The sequence below is a fragment of the Acomys minous genome (assembly GCF_964271855.1).
Source record: "Acomys minous genome assembly, chromosome: 17".
Taxonomy (NCBI): domain Eukaryota; kingdom Metazoa; phylum Chordata; class Mammalia; order Rodentia; family Muridae; genus Acomys; species Acomys minous.
In genome coordinates, this window is record NC_140500.1 from 54,956,512 (window position 1) to 54,968,335 (window position 11,824).

The following is an 11,824-nucleotide window of genomic DNA, read 5'->3' on the forward strand; positions in this document are numbered from 1 at the left end:
CCCTTTCCTACACCCATGACACCCACCAGTTGCTGACTTCCAAGAGCCAGCTCAGCCAAAGCCAAGATGTTGGGTTGCTGTCTCTAACTAGAGCAAAAGCAAGCGAGCTGGTAGCCGCCTGCATCGCAACTTCAGTGGGGAAAGATTGTGAAAACCACCCACAGCCAAGGCGAGGGCAGCCAACTTGGCCACTCCTGGGCCCAGTCCACCACCTCCCTTCCCCCCTGCCGAAGACTGCAGGCCTTCTGTGTTTTACTGTGAACTGGGGCACTGTCACTACTCTACCAACAAAGCCTCCAAAGGCTTTGGCTGGATATTAACAATGGTCTCTCACCGCCTGTTCTCCTCCTGCAGTGACTAAACTGCTCACTGTATGAGGACTTGTTAGAAAGTAAAAACAAAAGAGGATGTGTGGTGCTGGTGCTGGTTAAGTCAGAGTGAGAATTAATGATTAAAGAGGACAGCAGCACTACACACACACACACACACACACACACACACACGCACGCACGCACGCACACACACACACACACACACACGCACACACACACACACGCACACACACACACACACGCACACACACACACACGCGCACACACACACACACACACGCACACACACACACACACACACACACACACACACACCCCTGCACACCCCAGCACATTCTCCTCTAGGAACTGGCAGGAACCTTGCCAGCCACCCTATGCACCACTGCCCACTTTGAACACACACAGGCTACAGCACAACTTGATGTAGTAGCGTCGAAACTGTGCTCTTAAAAGTCACTCCCTCTGTATCGTTGACAGGAATCTACGTGGATTACACGCACCTTGTTGAGATAGCTGCTCAACCTGGTAACCCCAGAAACACAATGAGGCCACAGCACACACCTACCAGGACCCTTGGGAGACAAGAGGCCCACGGCACAGGTAAGCTTTCCCCAAAATAAGGAACAGGAAACAGTGGCAGTTACCAAGCCAAGGTTGCCACAAACACTCTCTTCCTTGATTAAGACAAACAAGCAGGGCTTTTCCTGCTTCAGCCAAGAGGAACAGGGTGGCAGGAGAGCAGCTGTGGGGCTGTGCACAGCCCCAGCCAGTTTCTGCCAGATCCTGGATGGGAAAGTGGGAAAGGGACAGAGTGACCAAGCTGGCAAGGAACCAGAAACAAACACCAGACCCCTGTCAGTCCAGCTAGCTCGGAGTGTCATCTCTCAAGCTCAGAACAGGCCGCCAAGGTTAAAGCGTGCACGCGCGAGCACACATACACACATGCACGCATACACATACACACACACATTTATGCATTCACTGGATTTTTTTTTAATTGTTGGGTTTGCTTTTAATTGAATGCTTGCAACAGGAAATCAATTCTGCAATTCTGGTACACAGGGAAAAAAAAAAAGTCATATGAATCTCTGAAAATTGCCAGACAGTGGAATCCTACCCTAGTTGTAGCGAAAAGAGAACTCCTGATCTCTCATTTTAAAAAGAAAACCATAAAGTATAGGTCTCAGGTTTGCCAACACCACTGTGCCAGTGGTGTCAACAGGGTGGGAGGTAAGTCACAGAAAGGGTGGACCCCATGAGGACCAAGGATGAGAAGCAGGTGCCATGAAAGAGGAGGCCAAGGGAGAGAACTTACTTGGGTGTGGCATTGGGCTTCCAGTACCTACAAAAGAGGTACTGTCCGTCTGCATTGACCAGGTGAGGCAGGTCCTGGTAGGGAACGTTCTGTGGAGTTCGCCTGGGAGAACTTGCCTCAGGCATCCTGCAGAGGTCTTCAGGCCCTTGGGAGAAAGGTAGACATAGCCTAAAGTCAGAAATACACTCACATCCAGAGAGGAGGAAAGGAAGTCTTGTTCAGAGTCAGGACTGTGGCTTTTCCCCTAAGCAGTTAAAAACAAACAAAAACAAACAAGCCAAAAAAACAAAAACAAAAACGAAACCCCACCTCTATTTGATACATATTTTTAAAATTACATACATCTCTTGCAAGCTTCTCCAAGACTGAAAAATTCTATTTGTCCTTAAGAAAATGCTCACTTTTTTTTTTAAAGTGCCTCATTACAGCCCCCCTCCCATCTGTGTTTATTTTAAATCATCTCAGGAAACTTCATCTTAAAGACTGTTTTAGCTGTAATCAAGCGGAAATTACAGTCAGTTCCGTGGGTACAAAGCCCCAGCTGCAAGGACCCATCTCTCCTAAAATCTCCACTGAGTGGGTTCCAGGGGGCATAATAAGTAGGTGACGCGCCCCAAGCGGTTTATCCCCCTCTGAATGCCAAAGATGCCATGACAAACCTGTTTCCATTCCGTCTTGGCTTTCGCATTCCACTACCACCACAGCCTCGAGTATCAGCGCCAGGCAAACGAGGGCTGATCCCTCATCGCGGCCGCAGGGTAGAACCACCGGGTCCGCGCCCTCCCCGCCCGGGCTGCAGGGGTGAGAACTGCTCCCTCCTGCCGCTTCAGCGCTATCTCATGTCACCACTTTTCCAGAACACACCCCTGAAGGGGTTCCGGGAGAGAGGGACAGCCGGTCCCCAACCCGGAGCTGCTCCGAGACGCGCTCCGCGGCACCGCGCATTCGCACAGATGCGGGTCCCCGAGCAAAGTCACCCCGATTCTCCGACAAACTTTGCCTCCTGCCTGCCAGCGACCGTTTGGGGAAGGAAGCCCCGCCGCTGTCATCGGCACACCACACAGGACGGGGACTTGGCTGGTGTTCCCACACCGGTCTGGGAAGATGCAATTGACGGGTACAAGTCGGTTTGGGGGTTGGTGCGAGGGCGCGCTCACGCACACACGATGACACGCGCGCACACTCATGCGCACGCACACGCGCGCAGGGGACCCCTGGCGGCGGCTCCTATCCTGAGGCAGGGGCGGAAGGCAGTTACCCGGGCCACGAGCGCCGCTGTCACGTCCCCCGAGCACCACGCGAGTCCCGGTCTGCGGCGGGCTACCAGACTACTGCGCGCTGCCGGCTGCGCGGCGATAGGGCGCGGCGTCTGCACCGCCACTTTATCCCTAGCCGCTTGGCGGCGGGGGCGGCCCGCTGGGTGGGGACGCGCGGGGAGGCGGTGCCGGGGGCCCACGTGTGCCTGGCCCCCGGGGAGGAGCGGGGCGCCGCCCGTCCGACCTGCCACGCGCTCTTCCCGGCCGCATGGGACCGTCACGGGGCACGGAACCCAACCAAGGGTTTCTTCCAGCCCAGGCGAGAGCACAGACTCACACACAGGTACCAGTAGCAGAAACATGCTCACAAGTACTGCATGCACATGTTTACAGATGCACACGTGTGGGACCCACTTTCAGATAGCACAGGTGTGGGTAAACCCACAAGGACACATTCTCAGGACCCTTGTGTGCACACAGGGGCACACGTGAATATCAGTTACTACATGAATACAGACACACAGCATGGACACACTTTCCCTAGACACCATGCACACAGATAAAAACAACACACCACATGCACAGTGTCGGCACAAAAAACACAGCTCTCATCTTAAAGGAAGGAAGAGATTATTTATGCTGGAGCCATTTTGAGTGATTTAAGTTACCCCTAATTCCATGCTCCAATGTGAAAGCAGTTTCAGGAAGTTTTTATAGTTTTACAGAACAGAGAAAGTCATATATCAAGGCAAGTTTAAAATACATTGGTGAGTACACCAGAGAGGCAGGTACAGATGGGGGAAGTTTCCTACAGGCACAGGATGCTATCTGCTAACATTCTTTCTTAGCTTTTGGGTTGGTAGAGCTTGTTGTCCTTATATGTCAATAGATTCTAAAGTTGTTGTGTTTTTGTTTTTGTTTGTTTGCTTGTTTAATCTACTGTCTATTTGTTAGTTCCAACACAGAGAAACAAGAAAGGAATAGGTCTTCCAGAGGGCTAGAACTTAGCCCAAGACAAGGTAGTTTGCCTCTGGACCGGCAACATTCCAACCTCTCCACAGTTGTGAAATTTTAGTCAGCCAATCAATCTCAGCAGACACAGCTTCCTTTCAGTTTTCCTTCACAGCCAGAAGCAGCTTCTTTTCATCACAACCGAGACGAACAACACAACACACACACCCAGACAGCTAAAGACACATGACATTCACACATCTGTGCTTAGAACCCTGAGGAAGGAAGCAGACACACACACACACACACACACACACACACACACACACACACACACACTGTATGAAACCACTCCACCACTTCCCCTAGGTGTGGAGTCTGGAGTCCAGCACTAAATTTACAGTCCACCGGGTCCTCTGTCTGCCACCTGTGAGTGACAGAGAAGCAGGAGGGAAGCCCCACCTCCAAAGGCCTTCCAGAGCTTTCTTCTTCGCCAACCACTTTGCAAAACAGCACAGTTAAATGGCACCACTATAGTGGTGGCACAGTAGGGGTTTCCACAGAAGTGAGCCTATGGATCCAACTTTACTCGAAAGATAAAAGCAGGCACCCTGAGAGACAGTCTGGTTACAGGCCATGCTGAAGGACCTAGCATACTCTCTGCCTTAGGCAGGTCTCCAGGGCTTGGACACACCAGGAGTAACTAAATGATTTCTTGGGGGGCTATTTTTGTATTTTCTGGCAGGTTAGGAGCAGCAGGCTCAGGGAAGGGGCTGGGAGTCTGGTCTCAAAGCTGGGCCCGTTCAGTGCTCACCTCTGTTGACTTCAACTGTGGTTTACTGAAAGCAAGGGTGGCTGGGTGCTGCAGCTACTGTTTCAAATGTTTTGAGAAGAGAGGTCACTGTTAGCCGTCAACAAGGTCTCTCTTGAATCTAGAACTGCTCCCACTTGAACACAGACAGAGAGTTAAGAGATTAGGGCCTGGTGTGGTGCAGAGCTCCCGTACTCCAGCTATTCGGGGAATAAGACAGGGCATCCCTTCAGGCCATGAGGTCTGTGCCATCCTGAGCAACAGTGGAGTTTGAATCCACTGGGAAAAGACAATAGACTTGAACCAAATTATAATTAAAGGAATTTGCTAGTTACTGCTAGCAGGCCTGTAAATGTTTTCTTTCCTCAGAAGAGGGGATGAGATGAGAGCTGTACCCAAGTTATAGATATATGGCTTGGGCCGAGCCCCAGAGTGTTTCTTAACTAACCCTAGGCCTCATCACCTGGAAGGCTTTACCTGGTGTTCAATCTTGTGTTCTGCAAGCCTGGACCTTGAAGGCTTCAGCTTCCAGCCTCCAACTGCTAACCTAGGCCTAGACTGTTCTCAGCCTCTGAGACTCACTGCTGAGTAAGCTCACCCTTTCCAGTTCTTTCTGAACTCTGGCTGGCTGGTTCAACTCAGCTGTTCTGGCTCAAAACTCCTCTCTAAGCTGATTGATTCAAAATGGCTTCTCTCTGCTTCTCACTGAATTGCTCTGCTGGGGAAAAAAAAAATTACCTCTGAACTCCACAAACTGAACTGCACTGTATTCCCAAACTCTACTGTACTTTCTCCATGACCTCTCTTGTACTCCTGTACTGTGTCCTCCTCCTCCGTACTGTACTACCTGTCTCTCTGCACTGCTCTCAAGGAGCCTCCCACTCCCCACCCAGAGCTGGGCATATGCTATCTCTGACTCCTTCTGCCAGATCTTTCCCTGATTTGTCACTTTGTCTGCCCCTCAATTAGACATCACTGTTGGGATTAACGGTGTGCACCAAGGGTGTGTCTGTGTCCCAGCCAGATCACACAGACCTAGGTCTTTGGGTTTGATCCCTTGCGGGAGCAGCCATGTTGCTGGATCATAATTCCTCTACACAGGCCAACAGCCTTAAAGCAAAACTGAAGGTGTGCCACACAGCTGGGGCTAGAGGAAGGGTTTTTTAAAGGTGGGCACCACAAATATCTCACTTGTGTGGAATGTGTAGCTGAGCGAGAACCTTCACGAACTCCCCTCAGCTGTAAGGATCTGTCTCACTCCCTCTGTGTACAGCCATAAAGGAGCCGTCCCACTCCCTGTGCACAGCGATAAGTGGGTTTACAGAAGCCAGAACAAGCAATTAATTATTTCATGGCAGCTTTACAATTTTGGGAAGGAGTCAAGGAGTCAGAGTTGCTGAAGCTTACCTTTTAGGAATTTAGAGTGGGGTGCCTAAGCCAAAATGGAGCTTTCCTTAACCTATGCAGTGGGACCCAGGGAGAGGAAGGGAGGGACTAAGCTAGCTTCCGCTCATGGTAGCTTCTTACAAAACTATAGAGCACTATCATAATGACATTGGGCTTACTTTTTACTTTATTTATTTTTTAAGACAGAGTCTCCCTGGATGGCTGGGAACTCATAGATATCCACCTGCCTCTGCATCCCAAGGATCCCAAGCTGTGTGCTGCCATGCCCAGCACAACACTGGATTTATACAATGGAGAAAGGGTACCTCCAATCCACTGAGCCCTCTCACGCCGCCCTTCACAGCCACATTTCCTTCCCTTTCTTTTGCTCCTTCCCTACAATCTCTGGACGTCTTGGCTTTATTCACTATTCCTAAACTTTTGTCATCTTAGGTTGTTTGGTAAATGAAATCATGGGGTGAACATGTGACGGTCAATACTTTTGTCAGTCATCACAATCTGGATTATCTGGCCCCACATTCCATGAGTACTAAACAGTTCACCAGGTGAAGGGCCGTTCATGTGTGTGGTTTCCAGTTGGCAGCTAATTCTGAATAAAGCCACTGTGAACACTGGCAAGAAAGGACAAGGAAATCACTTGCTTAATTTTCTAAACAGCTGTCAAGATGTTTTTCAAAGTGGCTGTATCTGTTTACATTCCCACTGTTGTTGGCATAAAAATAATGTTTCAAATGTTTTTAATTTTATGTATATGTATGTGTGCCTGGGTGTTCGTAATGTGCACCACATGTATGTACCACGTAGAGCCAAAGGAGGTCAGAAAAATGCATTCGAACCCCCCCCCAACTGGAGTTATATATAGACAGTTATCCAGTGCTTGCGATGGCTGAGCCATATCTATCATCCCCTCCTGTTTTTTGTTTGTTTGTTTGCTTGTTGTGCCCTTCTATTGTGTGTCTTGTGGGTTTACCTGCATTTCCCTGATAGTTTACACTGTCGAACGCCTTTCCGTGTGCCTGTCTTCTCTATAGCCCAGTGAAATGCCTCATTGAGCCTTTTGACCATGTTCTTAGTGTGTTCTTAAACAGCTGAGATCTGGGAGTTCTGGATGTACATAAATACTAATCGTGTGGCGCACATGTGATTGGCAAATATTTCCTCGTGGTTTACAGTCTGCATCTTCAGTCTCCTCATAGGGTCATTTGCAAAGCAAACGCTTGAGTTTGGGTCACAAACAAATGATTAGTGTTTGCTTTAACAGATCGTGCATTTGGTGTCAAGTCAGAGAAGCCTTAGCTTAGTCCTGCGTTTGAGGATATTCTCTTATGTTGATAGCTGAAAGTTACAGTTTTATATTTAACTCATTTATAGTTAATTTTGATTAAAGTTTAGTTCAAAGTTTTTTTTTGGGGGGGGTTCACATATCAGTTACTCCTGCTCCCTCGCTGGGGGACAGTTTTTCTTCCCGTGAATTGCTCCCGCTTTTGTCAGAATCCTGTTGGTCTGCCTCTGAGTCTGACCCTGGCTCCCCATTCCATCCCATCGGAGTGTGTCTGCTTCTCTGGCAATACCATGAGTGTTGGAGCCATGTGGTAGACATAGAAAGTCTGTGTCCGACACTCATCCCGCTCTGGCTTCACGAGGCTGCTGCACCTGTTCTAGTTCCTTCCCCTATTGATATCTTTGATCAGTGTTGTCTATACCTATTAAAAAATCTTGCTGAGATTTAATGGGAAATACATTGAACATGGATATCAGTTTGCCCAGAGCTGATGCTTTCAAGGTTAAGTTTTACAAACATGGTACCTAGTTCTTTCAACACAAGGCAGTGGTTTTAACAGCATACAAGTCTTACACATATATTTTGGATTTACACTTTAAGTAATTATAATTATCATGTGTTGTTTACCTCAGTGTGCTGAGGTTAATTTCTAGTCTATGGTGATAAAATTGATTTTTGTTTCTTGGGCTTGTGATCTGTAACCTTGCCTAACTTACCTATTAGGTACAATGTAGAAAGGCTTGGGTCTTGTTTTATTGTGTTTATAGCTTACTTGGGGCTTTTCTACACGTACCATCAATATATTTGAACCAAGTTTCTTGTAGACAACATGTAGTTGCATTTGGGTTTCTTAATTTAATTGTACTTATTTGTTTGTTTTTGGTGCAGGGAATCAACAGCAAAGGCTTTGTCAGCTTTTGCCAGAAATTCTCTTGGATTGTTTTCATCTCACACATCTGAAAACATCTGGGACCCTTGATTTCTGAACAATATTTCCACTGAAGATAGATTTTGAAATGACAGTTCTTCCCCTGCCCCTCCATATTTTAAAAATGTTCGTTACTTCTAGCCATGGTAGTGTCTGATGATGCCCACTGCCATTTTAACTCTCCTAGTCTCACAGGTAATATAATTTCCCTCTCATTAGTTTCAAGATGTTTTTCTGTGTCTTTAGTTTTCAGAAGTTTCTCTGTGTGTCTTGCTATGGATTCTTAAGGTTTGTTTTATGTAGTGTTTGTTCATCTTGTCTAATCTGAAGAAAGCAAAATTTATGTCTCTTGACAAAATTTGGAACTTTGATACATCACCAGCATAATTGCTTTAAACACCCTTTAAGCCCCGCCCTCTTTTCACTTCTCCATAAGCCCCTCCCTCTTTTCACTTCCCCAGACTTCTTGGCTTCCTTTCCTTAGCCTTCTGTTGGACAGCCTTTGTGTTCTCACCTATGGCTTTGGCAAATCTAGGTTACTGCATCCCTTGACACCAAGGGATTTAAAAAACAAAAGCAAAGCTGAATACACTTAGCACCTGTCCTAGGGGGTTCAGACTCTCATCAACCTTTTCTCTCCACCATCTTGAATTCTTTTACGTTCCTTTCGCAGACACGATCCAGAGTGTTCATATTGAACCGGAAGAGTGCTGTGAGCACATCCCCTCCATGTTTGCCGAGCGCAGCAGAGAAATCACTACCAGGTGCTTGCCTCCCTTGCACCTACAGAAACCTCCAGAGCAGGACAGCTCTAGACACAATCAGCTCCAAAAAGAAACTGGCAGTGGCAGAGTCTCCTGCAACTCTCATGACCCAGCTAGGTGACAATTCAAGACACATGGCATCTTTCTACTCACTCAAGAGCCCTTATGTGATCTGCGATGCACTGAGGCTTGAAGCAAGTGGCCATGCTGGAAATCTCAGTGAAGAAGGAAGAGAGACCACACTAGAAGGCAGCGAGAATGCCAAGTGCTTCTATCACAGAAATCCAGTGAATGTGATTACACTTCTCACAGTCTTCAGGATTCTGGTTGGTGTAACCCTCCATCGTAAGTCTCTTGTGGTACAAGGAAGGTGGAGATCAGGAATAGAAATTATGCTTAAAGAAGATGGCAGAGAGGATGTAAGACTTTGCATGTGAAGTTGGGGGGAATAAAGCTGAGTAATTCAGGCCTCAGAAACCAGCAGTGCTGGCCAGATGGGTCACTTCCTGGTACGTTTCTTCACCTCCCAGACCTACCTTCTCACCTGAGGCAGGGGAATGCCCAGGCCAGGACCATGACTGTGGTGTTGTTGGCTTAGCTCCACTAAACTAGCGGTGCCAAACTTGACACAAGAAAAAGAGCTTTTACATATGAATTTTTAAATCTGAATTTTAGAAATTGTTGATTCCACATTGCATACCTAGGTTTCCTGTGCTTGCCATCTGGGGTCTGTATAAGGTGTGGAGAGGACCGGGGGCTGTTCTGCTCTGGGGCAGTGAGAGGGTTTGGCTCTCTCTGCTGGGGCAGGTAGGGCAGCAGGCTTGACTGAAGAAGGATGGCAGCATCCACACTGCGCCTGTCCTACCCGCAGGAGACTTGGCCAGTGAGTACTTTTACAGTATTTGCACTGCTAACCAGCATCTAACAATCACGACATCTCACCCGGGGATGCTGGAAGACAGAGGCCTCAGAACTCTGCACGCCTTGGCCACTCATTCCGAGTGATATGCACCTTTTCCTACTTCTCACCCCTCCTCCAGGCCACCTCCAAAATAACCAACTTGGATTTCTGGGTTCTTGGACTGGGTGTTGCTTTCCTGAGCCATCTACACAGAGGAAGGGAGGAGGCTTGGGAAGCAGGGGTCAAGTGGGAAAAAAAAACAGTGTTGAGTTCCCTGGGGGAAGCCAACCCGGAAGGCCTGATGAGGTCAGAGTGGAGGTGAAGGTTTAGGAATTGCCATTTGTGAGCATGACTTACACAGGAAATGCGATCTGGAAGGACAAGTGTCCTGGGAGCTTCCTGTGAGAAAGAGAAAAGAAAGGGGAAAGTTTATTTAAAAAAAAAAAAGTGATGGAGATGGAAGTACAAAAGTATGGTTCACATTCCAAAGTCACCACGTGCTCCCAGAGAGAGCCTGGCACTCCCGAGACCCCAAGCAAAATAAGAATTGAGAGATATACAGTGGGGCTGTGACACTGCACAGCTGGAGAGAAGCCAGTTCACAGATTCATGAGGAGAGACATCGATTTGCATTGACTTAATTAGTGATTGGAAAGTAAGCATAGACAGTCCTTTTCAGTCCTCTGTGAATAAGAGGCAGCGCAGGGCAGTGTGAAGCCACCGGGCCCTAGAGCCTGGTCACTAGAATTAAGATCCTAGCTCTGCTGGCCTGGAACTCCATGACCACAACCAGGTGAAAGGCCCACTTCCTGTCCCTCTACAATGATGACGGTCCCTGTTTTTTCTTTGTGGGACTAGATGGAACACTCAAGCTGAGTACTTAGCACAGAGCCGTGTGCATGGTAGGTAGTACGGTGAGGAAGAAGTTTGCTAGGCTCATAGGCACAGTGGATAGGCAAGGAAAGGCTGACCGGCTGGTACTGTTACAATAAGAAACCAAAAACAGGTACACTGGTGAGCCACAGTGAAGTGCGGTGACTCCAAATAATGTATGTGGTAGGTGTCCTAAAAACACTGGAAATAGTCTGTGAGTGTCATAATAAAGAACTGATAAAAGGTTTGCAGTCATAGGCGTGTTTAACGTGATTTAAACTCTACACAATGCATACACGGAGTGAAACATTACACTGTATTCATACATGCAAATTTGGTTATTTCTGTTTTCTTCTGTTTTGCTTTTTGAGATAGTCCGTAGCCCAGGCTGGCCTTAATTAAGCCTCCTGCATCAGCCTCCTGATTATAGGCATGTGCCACCACGCTTAGCAACATGTACAACTTTCACATCTTTATGTACCAGTTAAATCGCTGGCTGGGGATGTAGCTCATTGATAAAGTATTTACTTAGCATGAGCAAAGCCTTGGTTCCATACTAAGCACTACACATACATGGGGTGGGGGGGAAAGTCCAAAAAAAAAAAAAGGTGAGGCTGAGAAGGTGACTCGGTTGTGAAAGCCCTTGACATGAAACATGGAGACCTGAGTTTGATTCCTACCACCTCCCTAAAAAGGCAGGCATGATATTGCATGCTGGGGATTGAGTGGATGGGGGAGGGGGAGGGGGTACTGTTGGTGCTGATAGCTAGCCAGTCTAACACCAATCAGTGAGCCCCAGTTCTTCCTGCCCCACTCCCGCCACCAAAAGAAACAGCCAAGGTGGACAGCCCCTGAGGAACAACACCTGAAATCCATCTCTGGCCTCCACATGCACACACCCCCATCTGAACACCATCCGTCTCAGATGACCCCCCCCCTTCACACCCACTGACACTCACCCAAGCACACACCATTCCACACTGTGCTTGGCTTCTGCTCTATCC

General features: G+C 48.0%; 1 protein-coding gene across 4 annotated transcripts in view; it reads right to left on the minus strand.

Annotated features, from left to right (window-relative positions):
* The window catches only part of MGLL (monoglyceride lipase), a 106,028-nt gene extending 102,965 nt beyond the window's left edge, over window positions 1–3,063 (minus strand). The window contains exons 1-2 of one of the 4 annotated variants that reach the window (XM_084766166.1): window positions 2,906–3,063; window positions 1,648–1,792 (exon numbers count right to left, since the gene is read on the minus strand). In XM_084766166.1, the coding sequence (XP_084622292.1) occupies window positions 1,648–1,772 (125 nt within the window). In that variant the 5' untranslated portion in view covers window positions 1,773–1,792; window positions 2,906–3,063. Of the gene's footprint in view, window positions 1–1,647; window positions 1,793–2,306; window positions 2,803–2,905 lie in introns of those variants that run through there. The other 3 variants (XM_084766165.1, XM_084766167.1, XM_084766168.1) reach the window with 3 other exon arrangements.
* Window positions 3,064–11,824: the final 8,761 nt, after the last annotated feature.